A 23,418-nucleotide genomic window follows, 5' to 3' on the forward strand; every position below is an offset into this window, starting at 1 on the left:
ACAATGGAGCGGGAGATTGGTCGGAGAATCGTGCGGTAATTCAATCTATCGCACCGTTGTGACGAAAAGAGAGCTGAGCCAGAAGGCAAAGCTCTCGATCTACCGGTCAGTTTTCGCTCCTAATGGTCATGAAGGCTGGGTCATGACCGAAAGAACGAGATCCAGGGTGCAAGCGGCGAAATGGGTTTCCTCAGGAGGGTGGCTGGCGTCTCCCTTAGAGATAGGGTGAGAAGCTCAGTCATCCGTGAGGAGCTCGGAGTAAACAAAGGAGCCAGTTGAGGTGGTTCGGGCATCTGGTAAGGATGCCCCTTTAGGGAGGTGTTCCAGGCACGTCCAGCTGGGAGGAGGCCTCGGGAAGACCCAGGACTAGGTGGAGGGATTATATCTCCAACCTGGCCTGGGAACGCCTCAGGATCCCCAGTCGGAGCTGGTTAATGTTGCTCGGGAAAGGGAAGTTTGGGGTCCCCTGCTGGAGCTGCTCCCCCCGCGACCCGACACCGGATAAGCGGACGAAGATGGATGGATGGATGGATAAACAAATTACATTGTGTACAGGCTAATATTGAACTAACTGAAATGCAAAGGAATGTAAACAACAAAGACTTTTTAGGTCAAACGAGCTGGGTATTATATCAATATTAAATCGATATCGTGATATGAGCCTAGATATCGTCTTAGATTTTGGATATCGTGATATGACAAGTGTTGTCTTTTCCTGGCTTTAAAGGCTGCATTACAGTAAAGTTGTAACTTTACCAGACTGTTGTAACTGTTCTATTATTTCCCTTTACCCACTTAGTCATTATATCCACATTACTGATGGTTATTTATCAAAAATCTCGCACAAATAGTCAACTCTACAATATCGATATCAAGGTATTTGGTCAAAAATATCGTGATATTTGATTTTCTCCATATCGCCCAGCCCTAGTCACACTTCATAATGACACAAACCTTTAACAATAAACTTGGTGTCTGCCCTGTTGTCAACATTAAACTAATGGAGAACTAACTTAAGTGCAAAGGAATGGAATTGAATTGCCTTGTTGCTGAAAGGTGCTGTAGAAATAAAGAGTTGCCTTTCCTTACAACCTCAGCCTGTCAGTCAGTTATCAGGGCATAGAAACCACTGTTGTGCCTGCTTGTCTCAGAGGAAGTTTAACGTCAACAGAACCACGACCGCTTTCGCCTCTCCATTAATCATCTCTCTGCGTGAAGTTTTGAAAAACCACACTGGAAACCACTTTAGCGGCATTGCTGTGACTCACTGTGACTTCAGCAAAACTGCAAAGCCTACGTAGCCCGTGCGTGTGTGTGTGTCGGAGCTCCGCTCTCTGTCAATATGCGGAGAGGACACTTTTGGAACGCGTTTTTTTATTACGACGTAGTTAAGGCGGCAGCCGTGTCTTGCTTAGGCTGCCGCCTTAACTGCAAATTGCTTCAGGAAACCCTGATGAGATCTTTACAGTATAATGCAGGCAAAAACAATCATCACCTTATAGTTACCGCCTGTAAAATGTATCTTTGTGGTGCTCTAAAATCTTTAAATAATTAAAGGGAAAATATTAAAAATACCAAGTGTACCTCGGTGTCCGAGATGTGCTTCAAATATTGTATGTCATATCCACATGTTCTGTGTGCACAATATCATGTAATTTGCAACATTGTAGTATTTCTGTGGAGGTAGGAAAAGTGCCGAGCCCCCATTGCTACCTTGCTGAAGTGTCACCATTACGAGTGATGTTGAATCATTGCCAGCTGTAGTGTGTGATTGACCCTGCACTCTCTGATTTCCCTGTAGAAGGAGGGAGAGAGGTTTTCCTTTTGGGCATCAGTGAAATAACCCATAATAATAAGCTGTACGCTATTTATATGGTGTAGCTGTTTTAAGTTTAGAGCTTTAAAGATGTGTTAAATAGTTTTGTGAAGGGTCTTAATTAAAGTGTGTTTCCTTTATGAGCTTGCTGTTGTTTCTATTTTTGCCTTGAGTAGTATTTTAAACGATAAAGCCAAATTATTCTACATTCTCTTTTCATAGTTAAAGGGCGTGAAGTGACCATGGAAGACATTTGCTTTGGTGAGAGGCACTTTATAAAACCAGATTTATGCTTTTCTGTCAAGGTGTTTTGGCTGTCTCACCCTAGAAGCCTCTGGCACTGGAATTGATTTATTATTCTGAATTTCACCTGTCGAAATGTGACATTACCGCTGCCTCACTAGCTGCATTGTCTCACGCATTCACTATACCCAATGTTATTCTGTTTCTCTATAATTAGCTCAGTGATATAGCCTGATGACAGAAATTTGTCTCTGGAAATAGTTTAGCCTGCTAACCAATGTGTCTATAGCTACTACAATGGAGACTATTGCAATGCAGTCATTCTATAGCCAAAGTAATCCTGTTTCTTTACTTCAATTTGTAAAGATTATTTTTTTGGGGCTTTTCCGCCTTTTTGACAAGACAGCTAGGTGAGAAAGGGAGAAGATATGCAGGAAATTGTCACAGGTCGGATTCGAACCCTGGACCTCTGCGTTGAGGCATAAACCTCTCAGTATATGTGTGCCACTTTACTTCACTTTGTAATAGTGACAGTGGTGGCGTCGAGACTTTCCACTGGAAGTGGCTTTGCAAGATCACAAAATACTCATTTGTGCGGCGCCACTGAAGTAACTATTACTGAGCCTTTTTTCAAGTTTCTTTGTTGTCTGCACTGTCCTACCAATAACTTTTTATCCTTTTGGTGGCACCTATTGAGCCCGTTCTTGTAGCCACCAAAACACCCTGATGCAGAAGGCGTACTCCACTACTGTGTTGAAAGAACACAAAGTGCTGTGTTTATGGGAGCTGTTGTTTTAGGTACTGGTGAAACAACGATATGCATTCCAGAAAGGCTGGTTTGAATAGATCCAATAGGTTTAAGGCCTTTTAGATACCAAAGCATTGCACAACGGTTTATAATACTAAAATAATGGATTAACAACTCTACAAAGATGTAAAAGTGACCAGTTTTTCCATTCTACCTTGTCACTACAGTCACAAGGTAAACAGTAGAAATATTCAAATGACAAACGCAACACTTTTCTGGTAGATGCTGCATTGTGTCGTAAGCTAGGTTAAACTTTTTTTCTTGAACAACCCTGTTTTTTTTTTTTGCCAGAGCCCCCAATATTGCAACATGTCATCATGATTTTGCGTACACATGCACGCCACTTTCCTAAAGCCAAGTGGCGTGTCATCTGTATGCATTTTGAGTCATCCACATGTATGTCTACGCTGTATACAGCGGATGTAAACATACATAGCATCGCGAGAACAACGTCACACGTTTTTCCCCCTGTACCAGAATGTTGTGTTGTGCAGCCATACCTGACACAGCACTGAGGATAAGTATGGCAGTGCAAGAACAGCAGAATTATGAATGGGATTAAATGGTGTGTCTATAAGGAAGGAATCACCAGGCTAATTTTAGTTAGCTATGTGACGGATGTATGAGATCATCAACAGAGTTCTTTTAGAGAGGGAGGGAGGGAGAGAGAAATCTGAAAACAACTTTCAGCAGGCGTCCTGTCCTCCACTCAGCCAATCAAATATGCCGTCACAGCCGGGCTTATGACCCACACCAGTTACTATAGCAACGCCGGCCTGCCTCCCAGAGAACATGACATGCATGTTAAGTGGTTTTCAGATGCTCGCTCGTTGTCTCTCTGTCTTGCTCCCTTTTAAGTAGACAGACAGACACACACACACACACACACACACACACACACACACACACACACACACACAGGATAAAGTGACTCGGCAGGCCAAAGATAGTTACCATAAGTGTTTGCATAACCCCTCGGTGTGTCTGTTTAAGCACGAGTGGCTACAGTTCCATCCTGAATATCTTATCACTAAATTAATAAAAAAAAAATTGTGTATAAAATACAACTCAACTGCTTGACATATGTGCAGCGTTTTCTCACAATGATACAATACTACAATCTGATCAAATCAGGGCAAAGTAAACTACCTTTTCTTCTGTTTTGGGCCACTTTTTTTTTTGTTGAGATTTTAAGAAGCTTCCCAACACCTTTGTCAAAGCATAACAACCTGCACACAACACGATTTGCTCCACACAGCTCTAGAAGTCTTTATTACAGTTTATATGGTTATTGGCTCCTTATGTTCCCCATAAATGCTCTCTCTGTTTAAAGTGGCTACATGAAGTTTTATTACTGTAACTGCACTGTAGTTTATTTTATTTATTTAGGGATTATTAGGTTCAGCCCAGGTGAAGTTTCTAAACATTTTTATTAGAGCTCAAACTCCCCTGATCCTTTTTTATTTATTTATTTATTTATTTATTTTTTACACCCTTTAGAGATCTTTTACACCTACTGGAATGTCAGGGCAAATGTTTTGAAATGCGTCAAATATAGAAGCTGCCCTCCAACCAGCCGTTCAACTGTCTGCACTCCTATTGCCAGAACTCCCCTGCCGGCTGGGTGTGTATTTGTGATCTAGGTGCATGTTAATTAGTGAGAACATTTCTTTCAGTACAAGAAAACATATTAGCCATTAGTCTGGTACTATTTAATATAAATATTGAACTTTTCTAACTTTTCTTCAGTCTTTTATGCTGCATTTCAAGGCATTTGGGATATCCATACCGTGCTTGCTTTGCATTGAGCAACTGTGTCACTGGTCAGAGCCCACGACGCAGGTGCTGCACGAGTGGTTTCAATATGACAGGATGCATTGCATTGGTAAGATCTGTGGCTTTTCTAATGGCTTTTAAGATTGCTTTGCTAGCTCACACAAACTGCAACACACGCGGGAGCCGCCCGCTTTGCGCTCCATTTGGGCTCTTCAGAAACTACTATGTCCATATTTTATACAGCAGTGTATTCGCAATACACATATAGCGCTGCTTAGTTATTACCGTCGCGGCTTCAGAATTTTATGAAGTCGTGATCGCACTACTCTGAAGAGCTGTCTCCTCCACTTAAGTCAAGCGAACAGTCATTCTCTCTTCTCTCTCTCTCTCTCTCTCTCTCTCTCTCTCTCTCTCTCTCTCTCTCTCTCTCTCTCTCTCCCCCCCTGAGGGCTGAGCAACTGAGACAGTGACAGGACGTCATCACTCGTGAAGTCATGACAACCGATAAACAACAGCACCAATACAGCGTTTTTCTCCTCAGGCCCACTGTACAGTCTGTGTTCAGATGTGAATATTGGCTTGTTTTCTGTGATATTAAGTGTAATACCTTTTGGGGTTTTGTCTCTAACCTGCATGACCACACACGTTGATCAGTTAACAGGGACATCGTAGCTCAGTTTAGGGCAGAGACGGCCACAGTTTGTGCACCTTTACAGAACCATAATATCATTGGTCAGGTCAGTGCTGTTATTCCCATGTCACAGCGCAGCCAAAATGTACTGAACTGAGTGAACAGAAAGTGGCTTTTACATGTATAATTCATTATTCTGCTTGGGCAGTAACTGTTGACATTTTTAAGATTGGGATTGGTTTATTAAGAGTATTTGTTTTCATTCATGCCTTTTAGAGTAAATGGCACTGAACTGAGAAAGGGTGAGAGAGGTGCAAAGTGAATACAGTTGGCAGCTTCTATTCTTTCCTCCAAAATTGAGGAACAGTTGAGCAGACTATCTGCAAATTATTCATAGTCTCCTGTTGAGGCTGCTACAATCTGTGTGTGTGTGTGTGTGTGTGTGTGTGTGTGTGTGTGTGTGGGTGTAAGAAAGCCAGAGAGAGTGCCAGTGTGTCGAGGAAATGACAAAAAGCCAATGTGCGTTGAGGATTATTTAGTTGTTGGTTGATAATGGATCAGGCAGGCTCCCAGTTCACACACACACACACACACTTTGCCTCTTCCTCTGAGAAACAAACAAAACATGACACTGCCACACGTGACATAAGAGTTGATTCAAATGAAGTTGGCTTCTGTCGGAGAAAAATAATCTGATGATGATGAAAGGCATGCAGGGGGATGTTAGAGTGAAATATAAGATCAAGCAGTCTGTGAAGTACAGAGGGATGAGGTGGAGGGTTAGCAGTTGGGATAGTGGTGAAATGACATAAGAGCAGCCCTACCTCCGATGTTTAGTGCTCTATCGGTCATCTAAAGCTGCTCGACTATGGCTTTAATCCAGCTACTACCTACATTTTGTAATTGCTTATTATTCATTAGTTATAAAGTAGTGCTGATTACCAGTCTCAAGCAATTAGAGAAGCAATATCACTTCACTGTGCTTGTGGTGTCTTGCATCTACATCTTGATTATTTTCAGCTACAGCTGGCTCTCTAAATGACGTGAAGTGTTTTTAGTGGGATTAATCTGCAAATTAAAATCACTCGAGATGATTAGACAAGACTAAATGAGGTGATAATTCATTAACACCAGCATCTTTGCTCACTGTCCTGTCAATTACAGCCATATTTACAGGCATTCACTTCCCACTTCTCCACAACAAGTGTAAAATTTTTCCATCATTGTTTAGGGTTTTTTTGACGGATTCTGTGCAGACCCTCAGGTGTTTTGTAGGTGTCCTCGTCTCCACATTGTTTACCAATACGGTTGTTTTTTTGGTTGTTTAAATCACATCCCTGTGTCCCAGTTTACATTCTTCAGTGTGATAGTACTGTATCTGGGCCCTTGGCCTTAGTTGACATACCATACAGTACAATACAACAGTACAGTACAAAACATCCAGGATGAGGCAAATGAGTCTCCCCTAATCTACCTATATATATATATATATATATATATATATATATATATATATATATATATATATATATATATATATATATATATATATATAGGTACTGTTGGTACTGTAAAACGGGTCTCTCAGTACAATTTTTACATCTTTTTTTGGCAGGGATGTGATTTTTGTGTGCTTGTGTAGGTGTAATATCTCTTAAATGTAGCGTTTTAATTCTTAAGTTGAGTCTTAAACATATTGGAGTGTTTGATTTGAATGAGATGAGAAATAAAGGCAGTCATATCGTATACAGTATTTTATGAAATGTTAATGGTTGTTTTACTCTATTTGAGATGTTTGCCATAATAAGTGAGATCTTGTTCTTCATTCTAAAAAGTGGAGAAAAAAGTTTTTCAGTGTAAGCTGCTGTGCGCAAAGCTTATTCTGTGTTGATGAAACTTGTAAGCAGCCTGTGTGTGACTACATTTTAGAAGTTCATATTCCTTTTATTCTAGTATTCTATGTTACGTTTCACTGGTTCTCTTCCATAATTTTAAGTACTGCCCTTTTCCTCTAAATTAAGTTTTGCACCTATGAAGTTTACATCACATACAATTGAATTGAATTCAGTTGAATTGAGTTTCAGCATGTTTGCCTTGGAGTTTTTGTTTTAGTCTGAGTTAATGTACCTGGGTGTCAGCCTTTTCACATTACAGTCCCGCTCCCATTTGATTAAGTGTCCTTCTAATGTTGACGCAGAGCTCATTGTGTGCAAAACAACATCTCTGTGTTACATATAAAGATTTTAAAAAGCAGGTGGATTTGTCATCGTTATTGTGGGATTTTGCAAGTTCAGCCTTGTTCACCCAGGTTTTCGAATGCTGTTCCACAGACGTCCAGGATTATTTCCTTCACCATTTAGATGTGCATCCACATTAGTATCTTCCTCCTATGCATCCATCCTGTATCCTTATGTAGGTTTAATGTCTTTGCAGCAGGAATATCAAGTGTCAAAATCCATCAGAAGCTCAAGTGCATGCAAGCGGGTCAAATCCCAGCCTCTTAACAGCCTTCTGCGTCTGATTTTATGAAATAATATTACAACCAACTAAACACCACACAAGAGTACAATACTCTGTAGTTGTAACAATTGAAATCCTTTGTTCACCTGGAGTCTCCTTCTCACAGTCTCACAGTTGTTCTGACAGCCTAGCTGTGTGTGAACACTTAGCCAGAAAGAGGTGTGTGTGTGTGTGTGTGTGTGTGTGTTGTGTTGAAACAGGGGGCTCTCCTGCCCATGCTATTCCTCTGTACAAAAACAGTGTGGAAGATCGTATTTAAATACACACTCTCTTAGCCTGCCCCCTACTGTTGCCCAGACCTACTTTCAAACACACACATATACACTCACACACACTCTGGGGAAAATAGACCCTTAAAACACTTTGTATGTGAATCAGAACTGGACAGGAAGTGAGCTGTGAGTTAAATGAGTGTTGGGTGATTTTTCTAAACCCACTTTCCCCAGTTAACACTCAATTAAGCAGTTTGAAGATTGACTTTGGTCAGAGGACTTTGTGGATCATACTGCCTCTTGTGGTTAAGAGTGGCATAGCTCCTCATCTGCTCTTTGCTCTCATTAGCATATGAACGGGTCAATAATAATGTTATAGTTAACTTAGCTGACTGTGAACTTTCCCTCACTCTCAGCTCTGGCTGCGTGGCATTTTGACATTGTTTCATTGAGTTTGCGTCATTTGTGTCACCTGGGAATTTTCACAACTCATGAAAAGATTTCTGGAAATCATATTTATCTCAAGCCTTTCTCTAACAAAGACTGTGTTTCATTTTCATTTATTTATTTTTTACCAGAGGACATTAAGTCATAGCACTTCTCTGCCTTCTGTATAATTTTACTTTCCAAAGTTTCTAATGGTGTAATATCACACTTTAAGCTGATCTTACTCTTCATTTAATACAGGAAGCCTACTTACAGTAGTTTATGTGCTGTAGTAAAATTTCTAACAATGTTCAGGGGTCATTCTGAAATTGTTTTAACCACAACACTCCTGTGTACAAATCCTCACTACACGCCCCACAATATTTTGCTGTTGTAGTTCTAAAAGTGGCCAGTTGGTGTCCTCCTCTCCCCATGTTCACCTCCACAGGCTGAGAACTGTCTCTCTCTGCTTTCACTGACATTTTACAATTGCAACACTGTGGACACTGAGCCTTCACACATCAAATAAACTGCCCCATGTTAACTAATGTTAAAAACCACGCAGAGCATGTGTCACTGTTTTTATTTAATAAATCATTCGCTTATTTGAGACGATCACTTCATTACCTCTTTAAAAATTTCCCTTTACTTTCAACATTCCATTTCTGTTTGTGCACATGCTTAGCTATAGCTGCAACAGATCCTCTCTATCATTTAGGGTTGTTACTGGTTTGAAATGTATGTTTTAATAATTATGTTCTCTCTTTCTTTGTGTCTTTTCCAGGAGCTGAAGAGAGTTAAGTGCCAGCAAGTTGAGTGCAGTTCGTCCTGGAGCCTCTCCTCCCCGCCCTTCCAGAACTTTCCCCCCCGACCGAGCTGCTGTCTTGTGCCTCCCATCTTTGAACCTGAAACACGCTCAGTCCTGAAGACACACATTAACAGAGTTACACACCCCATCGCCAGCCCCACTAACCAGGATGATCACCTCGGAGCTCCCTGTCCTACAGTGAGTGAAACACACAATTCAGAGAAAAAGAAATTGCGTGCGTTTTACAGTACAGCACAAAAAAAAGCTTTAAAATACTTCCAAAGTGGTGCTCTTTGTACTTTTGTACTGTAGATCAGAGTTTTTTAGAGTGGATGGAACTGGTAAACCCCTCTGTGGCCCCAAATGAAACTGGTACTTAAACCTTTGTTTGAAATTGTGAATAACTCACATTTGTGTCTACATAAACATATGATCTTTGCACAGTATGTGAAAACACAAGTGAGTGTGTCGATGTTTATACCTCAATTAAACAAATACTTAGCTAGAGTAGGTTTGTTTTTCATAGTTTCACATAAAGCATAGTAGCTTTCGTATGCATACAAGTCTTTTGTGTTTTTGTGCTTTCAGGGACTCATCCAATGAGTCTGGGGCAACAGATGCAGTGGGCTTAAGTATGAGCATGAGTGAGATTGAAGATCCTGAGGTGAAAGGCAAGAAGAAGAGAGGGAGGCCTGGAAAACAAGCCCCGGTACGATTCTGTGTCAGCGGAGTGCGTGTTAAGAAAGAGGTTATGAGTGAGAGAAGCCTGGTTAACAATCAGACTTTATACGGGTCTGTCTCTGTTTTTGTGTTTGTAATTGTACGAGCGAGTGCATGCAGTGTATGTCTATGTTTATGTTTCTCGTGTGAATGTGTTTGGGTGTTCTTTTTTTCCTCCCTGTGTTCTTGACATCTCCGTCCCCTACAGACAACCAATAAAAAGCCTCGGAAGACACCGGCGGAAAAAGCTGTGGGCGTGGCAAGAGGGCGCGGGAAAGCCAACGGCGTGGCTCAACATAATGGAGACGGCGGAGACCCCGTCACTCTGTTTGAAGTGGTCAAACTCGGCAAGAGTGCCATGCAGGTGAGTAAATAAAGTTGTGTTTTTCAGTTTTAGAAGTATCCATACTCCCCATGTAAGCTTGTAAAATACATGCATTATTCAATCAAATATATTCAGTTGTTTCTGCTTATATCTCTGTTTCTATTTTAAAACATGTTGCACTCAGGTTTCTCATTTGGGGGAGCTCATGTAAGTCCCCTGTACTATGGTTGTTAATGGTGCGTGTGTGTGTGCAGTCTGTAGTGGATGAGTGGATTGAGTCGTATAAACAGGACAGAGACTTGGCGCTGCTGGACCTCATCAATTTTTTCATCCAGTGCTCAGGTTGCAAAGGTAAGACTAGTGAAACCACTGCAGCGTAGTTCAGCCACAACAATCATTCCCTTGTGTACACGTGTCAAACAACTGGAATAACAAACGTGAATTTGATTTAAATCCTGTCGTCCTTGTTCTGTGACCAGGCACTGTGAGGATTGAGATGTTCAGGAACATGCAGAACGCAGAGATCATCCGCAAGATGACCGAAGAGTTTGATGAGGTAACTGTCCGCTTCAGTCAGAGACTGATTCACGTTCGAGTTAAATTGTTGTCTTGTAGTTGGCTGCAAGGATGTATTGCTGTATTTATCAGCAAGGGAAATACGTATGTTGCCTCTCTATTAGGGCTGCTTGACGACAATTATTTTGGTAAATATTGAAATCATGATTATTTAACACGATTACTCGTTGACTTTTGGAAAGATGTTGCATTTATTGATCTTAAAAAAAAATCAAACACAGTGAAATGTCCCTTAATACTTTTCCCATTGAACTTTTTATAGCGAGAATAATTCTCCACAGGATAATGAAGGCTTCAAATGGATTTGAAAATGGATTTTGAGGGGTCTTTGATGCTTTTTATGCTAAGGACCCCTTAAGTGAAAGAGAGATGGATCAGAGACCCCCTGCTACATGTATAAAATTACGTTGCATATTAAACTGGGCCTCCAGTAACGTGTGCCTATCATCAATGTTGTATTTTTCACAAATAGGCTGATTTATATTTGCTAATAATATGTGGGATTCATGTTAAGACATTTTCATTTTTGATTAAACTTTCAACAAATAAAACAATAATTTGGATTTGAATTTACTTTTGCAGTACATCCTGATAAACGATAATTAAGTCTCTTTGATCACTGTGTTTCTGTCAACAGGACAGCGGGGATTATCCTCTCACCATGCCAGGGCCCTTGTGGAAGAAGTTCCGCTACAACTTCTGCGAGTTTATCAGCGTTTTGATCCGCCAGTGTCAGTACAGCATCATCTACGACGAGTACATGATGGACACGGTGATCTCCCTCCTCACGGGGCTCTCGGACTCTCAAGTGCGAGCCTTCAGACACACCTCCACATTAGCAGGTAATGACACCAGTAAATGATAACACCACTAATTTATTTTAATTTTTTTTGGTAGCGCTACATCTTACAAGTGGCAGGTAATGATAATAAATAAAGGTCCCAAGTGTCTGTTAAGAGAATAAAGCGGTAACGAAACAAGTAAGATTAACGGTAGACATGCCACCCGTCAATTATTACATTACATTACATGTACAGTACATTGCTTTTGTCCAAAGCGACTTACAATTGCTATATATATATATATATATATATATATATATATATATATATGTCAGAGGTTGCACGCCTCTGGAGCAACTTGGGGTTAAGTGTCTTGCTCAGGGACACATTGGTTGATGTATCAGAGTGGGAATCGAACCCAGGTCTGCCACACCAAAGGCATGTGTCATATCCACTGGGCCATCACCACCCATTTATAAAGTTGTTTGATTTGAGGAACCATATATTGTCACGTATGTGTGACAACAGCATTCCCTGTTACATCTTCATGCTTTGGATATACCATATTTGCATACTATTTTTACTATTTTCATACTATTTTATTTGACACAATAAAAATTCAAAACAAGATTCACTGTGATTCCTGTGTTGTAAACTTGGTATTGTACAATTGAATCTACACTTGTGTGCAGGTAAGACGGACAGTGTCACATAAAAAATGTATTTCTCAATATGTATGTGGTTTACAGTTGTCTATTTTGTTATTTTATTGTATTGTATTAAATATTATGGTTATTATTTCAACTTAACTTTTGTCTGAGTAAGTGGTGATGACGAGTGGTGGGGGTTAAGGAGGGAGAGGATGTGTTCATGCTGTGAGCTGTATGTTCTTGGGTTTTTGTTATAAATCTAACTAAAAACTGTTCATCTTAAAAAAAAATGTATTTGCCGCTGGGAAAACTTAGCTGAGCCTAATATGTGCCTTTTTGGTCTCTGCGTAGCGATGAAGCTGATGACAGCGCTGGTGAACGTGGCGCTGAACCTGAGCATTCACCAGGACAACACCCAGAGACAGTACGAGGCCGAGAGGAACAAGATAGCCGGCAAACGAGCCAACGAGAAGCTGGAGCTGCTGCTGCAGAAGAGGAAGGAGGTTGGCTGCTGTGTGATGTGACTTTTCGGGTTTTGATAGATATCAGAATCTAAAGCTTTACATGCAGAATTTTCATGCATAGAGCTGGGATTTTCGCTCAGCTCAGTGTATTGTGATGTGCTCTATTAATTAGGAATAACGGCTGTTATCACTGTTGAGCTTGTTGGGATATTCCACTCTATATCAAAATGTTTGTAAAAGTCCAAAGACTGTCTTGCCTAAAACTTTTTTTTTTCTCTTTGCAGCTTCAGGAAAACCAAGATGAAATAGAGAATATGATGAACTCCATTTTCAAGGGAATCTTTGTGCATCGCTACAGGTACATTTTGTGCATGTTGATGATGATTTAATTATTGCTGTTTGTAATTTTGTAGAAGGTAATGTTACTTCAGTTGATTGTAGTGATGCTTACCAGCCGCCCGCTGCCAGTCCTAATGACCGCAAACATTGCTAATGTTGATAATTAACAATCAGACGGCACCGGGCTGATTTAATTAAATGTTGTCTGTCCGAGCAGTTCAGAGCCTTGTTTGTCACAATATTGATAATGATGACGGTGGTTGTGCTCTATTTTCTAGGGATGCAATTGCTGAAATCCGAGCCATCTGTATCGAGGAGATAGGAGTGTGGATGAAGATGTACAGCGATGCTTTTCTTAATGATAGTTACCTGAAATATGTTGGCTGGACACTACACGATAGGGTGAGCACCATATCACCATACCACCTCCTGGCTGTTTTGTTGTTGTCTCGCATTTCTTCAAGACTCGGAAGATGTTTTTAAATTGATTCAATGGCTCTGATGATGTTTACACCAAGACAGAATGGTAAACCTTTAGCCCACCAGAATCTGCTTTTAACTGTCTCCCTCTTTTTCAGCAAGGAGAGGTGCGTCTGAAGTGCCTGAAGGCTCTGCAGAACCTGTACACAAACCGAGAACTGTTCCCCAAGTTAGAGCTGTTCACTAACCGCTTCAAGGTAAAACCCGCAAGAATGAAAATAAGAATCCTGACTGGTTTGAAGATATTCAACGGTATGACTAGGTGATGCTCAGATTTTATGATCGGTTCTTTCCCCGTTCAAATATATGTGTTTTGACAGGACCGTATCGTATCGATGACGCTGGATAAGGAGTATGATGTGGCTGTGGAGGCCATCCGACTGGTCACACTCATCCTGCAGTAAGTAACTTCAATGCTTATTCATGCATACACCTCATTCATAATGGATCTTAATCACATAACTGTCAAGTCATTAAAAGTGCACATGTTCAGGGTCACGGAGTCAGTATTGTAGTCCAGATCCTTCAGAGCGGGATGGGAACGGACAGCGCCCTGAGCTTTAACGTCAGGCAGCTTACGGTTGGTCCGCCAACCAGGACCTTAACTAGGGTTGTTCTGCAGGCTCAGTTCACTTGTAATCATCATCACACTTGGGCCCACAAACATCACGTCATATGTTTAATACATTTAGTTTTATTGTAACTCTTGTTCTGTGGATTTTGTATTTTTTCAACTGAACAAAGCTTAAAAAAGTTCTACATAATTATTTTTGGATTCTTAAACTCCCTCATTTTTGCTGAGGAGACACTCCATTTTTGAATGTTTGAAACTTTTGTGTTAAGTGTTAACTCATTGTGATTATCTGTTGCAGGGGCAGTGAAGACGCCTTGTCCAATGAGGACTGTGAGAATGTGTACCACCTGGTTTACTCTGCCCATCGACCGGTGGCAGTTGCTGCTGGAGAGTTCCTGCACAGGAAGTTAGTCCGTCCTGATGTCTCTCCTAATTTACCCTAAAATAAATAAATAGTATTGTGGAGCTGCAGAGATGTCGCGGCCTACAAATCCTATCCAACAGACTAAAGTACAGAGCCTCGCAAAAATCACACATTTATTATTTTTCAATGAAAATGAGAACAATGTTACAAAAATGATCATTACCTCCAATATTGTGAATCACATCGCAATATCAGTCATAACAATCGCAATTAGATATGGTGCAACCCTAGTTTTGGATGTCTTACCTTATTTGCCTCTATTACTGTCTTTCCTCTTTTTCAATTTCTGCTTCTGTCTATTCACCTTTTCTTCATTTCTCTCTTTCAATCACGCTTTCTCTCTCCCTGTCTGTCAGATTGTTCAGTCGTCATGACCCACAGGCAGAGGAAGCGCTGGCTAAGCGCCGAGGGAGGAGCAGTCCCAACGGGAATCTCATCCGCATGCTGGTGCTCTTCTTTCTGGAGAGTGAGGTAACACATGATTCCCACTTTACGGAGTACAAAAGGTACTCTATTTTTTTAAAAACCTTGATGTGGTAGAGTATGGTAAAACCCTGAAACTGTCACATTTGCATCATTGGAGACTCTTATAATGAGAAAAGAAATCATCCTCTGGTCCTGTCCTGCTTTACAGTGACAATAAAGTAAATAATATTACACATTTGAGTTACTCGATTGTTTGATGACATTTCACTCTGCTAATACGATTTTTGTAGTTGATAAAAAAGTTGTGGATTTCAGCGATAAGATTTGACACAATGCCTGCAAAACCTGATCATGTACTAAGTGTGTGTCTGTGTGTATGTAGCTCCACGAGCATGCAGCCTACCTAGTGGACTCATTGTGGGAAAGCTCTCAGGAGCTGCTGAAAGACTGGGAGTGTATGACTGAGCTTCTGCTGGAGGAGGCCGTGCAGGGAGAGGAGGGTAAGACACACAATGTTATTGTTCTCTCTTTAAGCCTATGAAATAGTTTTAAGTCACTTGTCAAGGACAAGATCACAGCAAAAAAAAACAGAATACTTTATTGATCCCCTCAGGGAAGCTGTTCAGTTGCAGTTGCTCACAGTCAAATTCAAGCTAAAAATAAGAGTAAGAAAAGAGGGAGTCAATAATTGTATAATGTAACGTAAAGTAACCTAGCTATAGTGCAAAAAAATAAAAACGTTACGTAAAAGTAAAGTGAGGTAGGTTAGGTTAAAAAGATTATGTTGCTGTAGTGCAGTGAAATTCATTGAAACTCCCTCTTTTGAATCCCTCTCTCTGTTTCTGACCTTGGCTGACAATCTGACGCTCCCTTTTGTTTCTCTCTCTCCTCTTTGTATCTGTCTCTTTCTCTCTCTATCTCTCTCTCTCTTTCCTTCCGTCTTGTCCTTGCAGTGTTGTCAGACAGACAGGAGAGCGCTCTGATAGAGCTGATGGTGTGCACCATCCGACAGGCAGCAGAGGCGCACCCACCTGTTGGCAGAGGCACCGGCAAACGGGTAGGTCAAGGATACACACTATACTTTGAGCGTTTGTTGTACACGAGTTGAGAAGAAAGTGAGCAGGTGGATGCTATTAGATACCGTGTAGAGAGCTAATTTGTCTGAATTTAGATGTGGTCGTAATCTGCCAATTTTCAAAGAGAAGATAAGACTTTATTGTCCGTAGGCAATAAAGAGATATTTCCATGATTATGTTACATTACCATGCCCACCGTTTGACAGGGGATCAAGTTGACGAGTATCCGTTTGTCGTGGGTTTGACAATGAGATTAACAATCCAAAGTGTTGTTAAATTTAAAAATGTGTCACTAAAAATATCAAAGAGTTAACCAATCTTGCTAAGTTTGTCAAAATAACAACTGAATAGAGTGTGCTTGTTTGTTCATTTGTTTATTTATGGATTTACTTATTTATTGTCAGCAAGGAACCGTGTCCTTGGCAGATTTATGGGTTGCGAACAGAGGTGGCAAAAGCTGATTTTTTTTCTACACATAAATCACTCTCCTGTTCATAATTTAAGGACATGATATTATCTCTGAACACAAAATCACTGTTTTATTGCGCTTTTTCCTACCTAGTGCTACGTTTGACCTTACCTTTTGTGTCTGCTTGTCCAGGTGCTGACAGCAAAGGAGAGGAAGACCCAGATAGACGATAAGAACAAACTGACAGAGCACTTCATCATGGCTCTGCCCATGCTTCTGTCCAAGGTAAGAGCTTCCTGAAGTCCTGCCTGCAGTCTGCTCAGGGCCAGCAACGGAGAGGCCAGTGACACTGATTAATGAGTGGGCTGAGTGGCTGATTGGTTTGTCGAAATAATTGTTCAGGGTGTTCTATAGTCAGGAGAAGTCTTATTGAATGTATGCCACTCTGGACAAGTGTGCTGACAAAATACTTAAAATGTAATCGACCATTTTACTAACTGGGAAACAGAAACAAAGTTGATTGTTGGGTCTGTCTTTCTCTTTCCTGCCTCTGTATATCTGCTTGTGACTTTTTTTTTTTCTTCTGTGTGCTAGAAGTCTGCTTGTATCTAATTCCCGCCTCCCCGTCTCCTTCTCCACAGTACCAGGCCGACTCGGAGAAGGTAGCCAACCTGCTGCAGATCCCTCAGTTCTTCGACCTGGACGTGTACAGCGCGGGGCGCATGGAGAAGCACCTGGACGCCTTGCTGAAGCAGATCCGGCTGGTGGTGGATAAGCACATTGAGATGGATGTCCTCGAGGCCTGCAGTAAGACCTACAGCATCCTGTGCTCCGAGGAGTACACCATCATGAACCGCGTGGACATCGCCCGCTCCCAGCTCATCGACGAGATGACGGATCGCTTCGCTCACTCCGTGGAGGAGCTGCTGCAGGAGGTACGACGGGACGCGTAGCCGGTGTTGGCCATGGAGCATGTGTTTGAAATTCAGTCTCAAGCTGCACAGGAAGTGTGGATGATTAGAAATATACAGTTTTAAAGGTCCCATGGCATGAACATTTCACTTTATGAGGTTTTTTTAACATTAATGTGCGTTCCCCGAGCCTGCCTATGGTCCCCCAGTGGCTAGAAATGACGATAGGTGTAAACCGAGCCCTGGGTATCCTGCTCCGCCTTTGAGAAAATGAGATGGGCCGATCTGGATCCTCGCTCCTTATGAGGTCATAAGGAGCGAGGTTACCTCCCCTTTCTCTGCTTTGCCCGCCCAGAGAATTTTGCCCACCCATGAGAGAGAGAGACATCATGGCTTTCAAACGAGCAAAGTGGCAGTTGGTCAAGGCCACACCCCACTCTCCACCTTGCCCCCCTCTCCTCCTCAATAGCTTCAGACACAGAAATGGCACATCCTAAGGAAAGCTCATTGTGGGACTGGCTCTAGTGGCTGTAATTCTGCACCAAGGCTGAATTTCAGGAAAGAGACTTCAGATACAGTATTAGGGGACCACTAAGGTCTATATAAAAGAGACTTCAGATACAGTATTAGGGGACCACTAAGGTCTATATAAAAGAGACTTCAGATACAGTATTAGGGGACCACTAAGGTCTATATAAAAGAGACTTCAGATACAGTATTAGGGGACCACTAAGGTCTATATAAAAGAGACTTCAGATACAGTATTAGGGGACCACTAAGGTCTATATAAAAGAGACTTCAGATACAGTATTAGGGGACCACTAAGGCATATATAAAAGAGACTTCAGATACAGTATTAGGGGACCACTAAGGTCTATATAAAAGAGACTTCAGATACAGTATTAGGGGACCACTAAGGTCTATATAAAAGAGACTTCAGATACAGTATTAGGGGACCACTAAGGTCTATATAAAAGAGACTTCAGATACAGTATTAGGGGACCACTAAGGTCAATATAAAAGAGACTTCAGATACAGTATTAGGGGACCACTAAGGTCTATATAAAAGAGACTTCAGATACAGTATTAGGGGACCACTAAGGTCTATATAAAAGAGACTTCAGATACGGTATTAGGGGACCACTAAGGTCTATATAAAAGAGACTTCAGATACAGTATTAGGGGACCACTAAGGTCTATATAAAAGCATCCAAAGAGCACCATGTCATGGGACCTTTAAGGTGTACTGGTGGCTAAGACGCATTCGTATAACATCAACATAGTCGTGTACAAACATGTGTTTGTTCATCTGCAGGCTGAGGAGGCCGATGACGATGATATCTACAATGTTTTATCCATGCTCAAGAGACTCACAGCCTTCCACAAGTAAGACTCTCTCTTATCTATCCATCTATCTATCTATATATCTATCCATCCATCCATCCATCCATCCATTAGGGATGTTGAAATGAATCCTTGCATCGCGATGCAGACATAGATGATTCTGCATCAATGCAGTGACAGACCATAATCAATTATTGCCTGATGATGTTACTTGTTGAATTTCCGGTCGCTGCTTTTTTTTTGAGGTTTTGCCTTTTGTCTGTTGTGTGCTGTGTTTAGACTCCGCTACATTCAGGAAGTGTCTTTTTTAAGATTAGATACAATACAAAGGGAAGTTCATATACATCTGACTGCTTGAGTTTTTTTGATGAAAACCATGCGTAGCAATAAATAATAATATTGAGGAGGGGACGCTTCATGAGGCATTAGGCTATCAAATCGTTGACAGGATAATCGTAATCGAATCATGAGACCAGTGAAACCTCACACCCCTACCATCCATCCATCCATCCATGCATCCATCCATCCATCCATCGAGAACATATATTGTAGTACTACTTGAGTTTTGACACCATATCAAAACATACTCTTAAGTTATGTAAAACAGACTTCTACCAAATGAGCTTGATGACTGAACGTACTCTATGAAACCTAGTGTGTGTTCCTCTTGTTTCCTGACTCAGTGCGCACGACCTGACACGGTGGGATTTATTTGGGAGCTGCTACCGGCTGCTGAAGGCGGGCATCGAGCAGGGCTCCATGCCAGAGCAGATAGCCGTCCAGGCCCTGCAGTGCTCCCACTACTCCGTCCTCTGGCAGCTGGTCAAGATCACGGAGGGGGCTCCCAGCAAGGTTGGACTCACATCACTGACAGAGCTTTGACACGGCACACTCAGATCCCAGGTTTATCCTCAGAGTTAAGACCGCTGTGGCAGAGCATCAGTGGCCCAGAGGGACCGGAGCTTATCTGTATTTCTGCAGACAGGGGCAGCTTAGATGTGAAAAATCATCACACTGTTAGACAGGATGCTTACCCCCACTCCATCTCATCTAACACTTAAACACCGCACAGAGGCATCAGATCCCATGGCTGCTGTTTTTTGGTGGACCAAAGCCCACACCTCTAAAATAGTGTAACCCCTAATCCACTGCTGGGGAACATTTGCGTCTTTCCAGCAGTGCAGTATTTTAAGTTGAAGAGGGGGTCATTTTAGCCCAAGTTCAATAGTTCTGCACTCTGACCTACAGCAGCTTAAAGATTCCCCATTAAATGCTACTTAATTTCTTCTTCACCATTAACTAGAGCTACAACTAAAGATTATTTTCTCTTGATTATTTGAAGTGTACAGAATACAGATGTAATATGGCCTGGGCTGACCATGTGTCAAGATTAAAAACGGAAACAAAACCCGATCATCGTCAGTCGATTTGTATTGGTTTGTATCGTTTGACAGACTTGACCAGTGTCAACACAAAGTGTATTGATTCTTCTGCCTCACTGAAGTTAATTGATGATTAAATGAAATCATTAAAGTTGGATTACTTAACTGGTGCAGACATTTAGCCTGACTGAAACTGCTGTTTAATATCGATTTCCATTGAAGTGGTCATTAAGTGTGTGTGTGTGTGTGTGTGTGTGTGTGTGTGTGTGTGTGTGTGTGTGTGTGTGTGTGTGTGTGTGTGTGTGTGTGTGTGTGTGTGTGTGTGTGTGTGTGTGTGTGTGTGTGTGTGTGTGTGTGTGTGTGTGTGTGTGTGTGTGTGTGTGTGTGTGTGTAGGATGACCTGGTGGCTCTCAGGAGAGTGGTAAAGTCTTTCCTGGCTGTGTGCCAGCAGTGCCTGTCCAACGTCAACACACCAGTCAAAGAACAGGTAACATCACATACCTGGTATGAACTGCTCACACTTTCACATCCACTTAAGAATTAGACGTAATAAAAATGTTTGCATTATTGTCAGAAAGGTTTTTGGATTGTGGAGAACAGAACCAGTTTAAAAACTAGAAACCGTCTTGAGTACAGATCAAACCCGACTGTCACTAGGTCCGCTTGAATGATTCCATGCCAAGTAGCGATCTTTCTAGATGCATAAATACATAGAGGTGTGACGAGATCTTGCAGTATTATAAACATGACAAAATTCCTCGCCGAGGTTAAAGTTCTCTCGCGATTTCCGTTGGGTATCGGCACCAAATTTCAGGTACCGGTAAAAATGTGAAACGGTACCCAACACTACCTGCCACTTTTAAAGTTTTTTTTTTTGTGGCAGCATTTTGGATTCCCAGTGGAAACGCCGCAGTTATTAGGTCTCAAGAGGTTAGTTATAGCGATTTGAGTTTGTGGCAAAACCTTTCACAGTGCTTGAGTTTCGAGTTTATACGTTTTTTTGACTTTCAATGAATAACAGACTATTTCTCCAGCCATATTTTGTCATTGAAGTTCTCTTTTAAAATAGTGTTAAAATCTCTCGTCACACCCCTAATAGATACATAGATAGATGAATTGAATTAAATTGAATTTTTTTTCATAGAACATACAGATCAGTTTATTTTCGATGTTCTAATAGACTAAAGAGGGCAATAGGCAGTAATGTTTTTGTTGACCCATTAAAAAAAAATGTACTTTGACAAAACTAAGCATGTTTTCTGTTCTCACAAGAAATCGGTCTTTACTTTTTGTTGTAGAATGAATTGGGAACATTTTTTTCATCCAATGATAACTGCTGGTGTGTGGCTCTTGTGCAGGCGTTCATGCTTCTCTGCGACCTGCTGATGATCTTCAGTCACCAGCTGGTCTCCGGCGGCAGGGAGGGCCTCCAGCCGCTGGTCTTCAACCCAGACAGCACTCTGCAGAACGAGCTGCTCAACTTCGTCCTGGACCACGTCTTCATCGACCAGGATGATGAGAGTCAGAGCATGGGTGAGAGCTTCTTACATGTATTAGTGATTTCTGTATGTTATATGCTGTACATATTGCATATTAACACACAGAAGATATAAAACAAAACATAATAAACAAAACAAAATATATTCCCATTCATACACACATTGCCATACATGCCTCACTTTCATATTTGTTTAGCATCTTCTTTTTTAGTTTTTTTTTTTTTTTTTTTTTTTTTATCTTTGTAGCGCGTTACACATTTTCATTTCCTCATCTAAAGGATTCCACGTTTACTCCTTTTGCTGATATAGATCTTTGTTTTACATTTGTTCTAATCTTTATCTTTGGGAACATGCACATTCCCCTTAATTCATACTCTCTCTAATCCAAAACAGCTTCTGGATACAGTCTGGAACCATCCTATTTTTGACTTTATACATAATTTGCATCATTTTGGGCTCCACCAAGTCTCTAAATTCAATTGTGTATGAGTTTTGGGTCCAGGCACATTGTTTTAGGAATTGGATAAGAATGAGTTAAGCTTGAAGATAGTTTGAAGAATCAACAAAATGCCCCTATTCATATATTTTCCTGTTCTCCTCCTCCTCACTTCCCCTTCTGTCTACCTCCTAGAGGGAGACGAGGAAGACGAGGCCAACAAGATCGAGGCTCTCCACAAAAGGAGAAATCTACTTGCGGCTTTCTGCAAACTCATCATCTACGACATCGTGGACATGCCCGCTGCTGCCGACATCTTCAAACACTACATGAAGGTGACTGTTCATCTGTACTTGACATGAATATGGACATGATCAACATAAAATAAAGAGGCAGCATGAAACTGATACTAATTGGAAGTTGGCAGGTAATGTGGTTAAAATAAGATGATGAGAAAACGTAAAAAAAAACATTCCGCAGGAGTTTCCCTTAGCAATATTGTTGATTCCCTGTTAAAATTTAATGATACAGCTTTGTAAAGTTTGAGGTTGTTAAATGTGAAAATGATGTAGCAGTTTTTTCTTGGTAATCATTTTTCATTTGCAGCGAGATAAAGCACAAGTTAAATACAATGATAACAAAACAGAGGAAAGAACGATCTAAAGGCCTTTTTACAGTCGCCGTTCCCGACCTGTTGCGCGACAATGTGACGTCAAAATGACGTAGATCTCGCTGGCGCGCCAGGATTTAAAGTGCACGACCCAATTTTTTTCAGCGGTGCACAACAAAGCAGAAACAGGAAGCATGGACAAGTTTGAGGGCAAGTTTTCCAAGCAAGTGAGCCAATAGCAACTGCATTCTGACTGGTACCAGATGCCAGGCCTCTGAGTGACTGCAAGTCTCTCTTGTAAACTTACTGGGTTAAGATGAGTCCTTTTATGGTGGCTTGATCCGACGAAGTAGGTCATCGAATCGTGCAGCCAGTATTCAAAGTGCTTCTCTTCGTCTATCATCTTCATTTGTTTCACGAGGATATTGAACTCACCATATTTATGTCTGGCGTTATTCAAAGGACGAATATTCCACCTTCTTTCTCTTCATTTCTTTGCAAGCAGGCTCAAAAGCAGCTGTTCTTCCTCATCCGTTGACTCCAATATCATCTTAGCCACTGTTGACATCGACGTCAATGCTTCTGCCAGTTCTGCCATTGTTTACCTTTTTCTTCTTCTTCGAGTCCATAGAAATAGCAAAGTCAGTAGCCTTTCCTCAGTTGCGACACCTCTGTACAGGAGAAGACTACAACTAGTGTCGCGACTACCACGCGCGAGTATAAATAGTTACGGCGCTCCCGTGATGTCACA

General features: G+C 41.3%; 1 protein-coding gene across 1 annotated transcript in view; it reads left to right on the forward strand.

Annotated features, from left to right (window-relative positions):
- The window catches only part of stag1a (STAG1 cohesin complex component a), a 54,560-nt gene that overhangs the window by 23,758 nt on the left and 7,384 nt on the right, over nt 1-23,418 (forward strand). The window contains exons 2-23 of the mRNA XM_028565259.1: nt 9,217-9,438; nt 9,829-9,949; nt 10,169-10,324; nt 10,540-10,636; nt 10,765-10,841; nt 11,499-11,703; nt 12,645-12,796; nt 13,042-13,115; nt 13,375-13,498; nt 13,675-13,773; nt 13,897-13,976; nt 14,449-14,556; nt 14,931-15,045; nt 15,383-15,500; nt 15,954-16,057; nt 16,678-16,770; nt 17,127-17,420; nt 18,712-18,782; nt 19,424-19,592; nt 20,517-20,609; nt 21,481-21,655; nt 22,253-22,392. Of these exons, the coding sequence (XP_028421060.1) occupies nt 9,410-9,438; nt 9,829-9,949; nt 10,169-10,324; nt 10,540-10,636; nt 10,765-10,841; nt 11,499-11,703; nt 12,645-12,796; nt 13,042-13,115; nt 13,375-13,498; nt 13,675-13,773; nt 13,897-13,976; nt 14,449-14,556; nt 14,931-15,045; nt 15,383-15,500; nt 15,954-16,057; nt 16,678-16,770; nt 17,127-17,420; nt 18,712-18,782; nt 19,424-19,592; nt 20,517-20,609; nt 21,481-21,655; nt 22,253-22,392 (2,694 nt within the window). The 5' untranslated portion in view covers nt 9,217-9,409. The remainder of the gene's footprint in view (nt 1-9,216; nt 9,439-9,828; nt 9,950-10,168; nt 10,325-10,539; nt 10,637-10,764; nt 10,842-11,498; nt 11,704-12,644; nt 12,797-13,041; nt 13,116-13,374; nt 13,499-13,674; nt 13,774-13,896; nt 13,977-14,448; nt 14,557-14,930; nt 15,046-15,382; nt 15,501-15,953; nt 16,058-16,677; nt 16,771-17,126; nt 17,421-18,711; nt 18,783-19,423; nt 19,593-20,516; nt 20,610-21,480; nt 21,656-22,252; nt 22,393-23,418) is intronic.

The sequence above is a fragment of the Perca flavescens genome, chromosome 20 (genome assembly GCF_004354835.1).
Source record: "Perca flavescens isolate YP-PL-M2 chromosome 20, PFLA_1.0, whole genome shotgun sequence".
Taxonomy (NCBI): domain Eukaryota; kingdom Metazoa; phylum Chordata; class Actinopteri; order Perciformes; family Percidae; genus Perca; species Perca flavescens.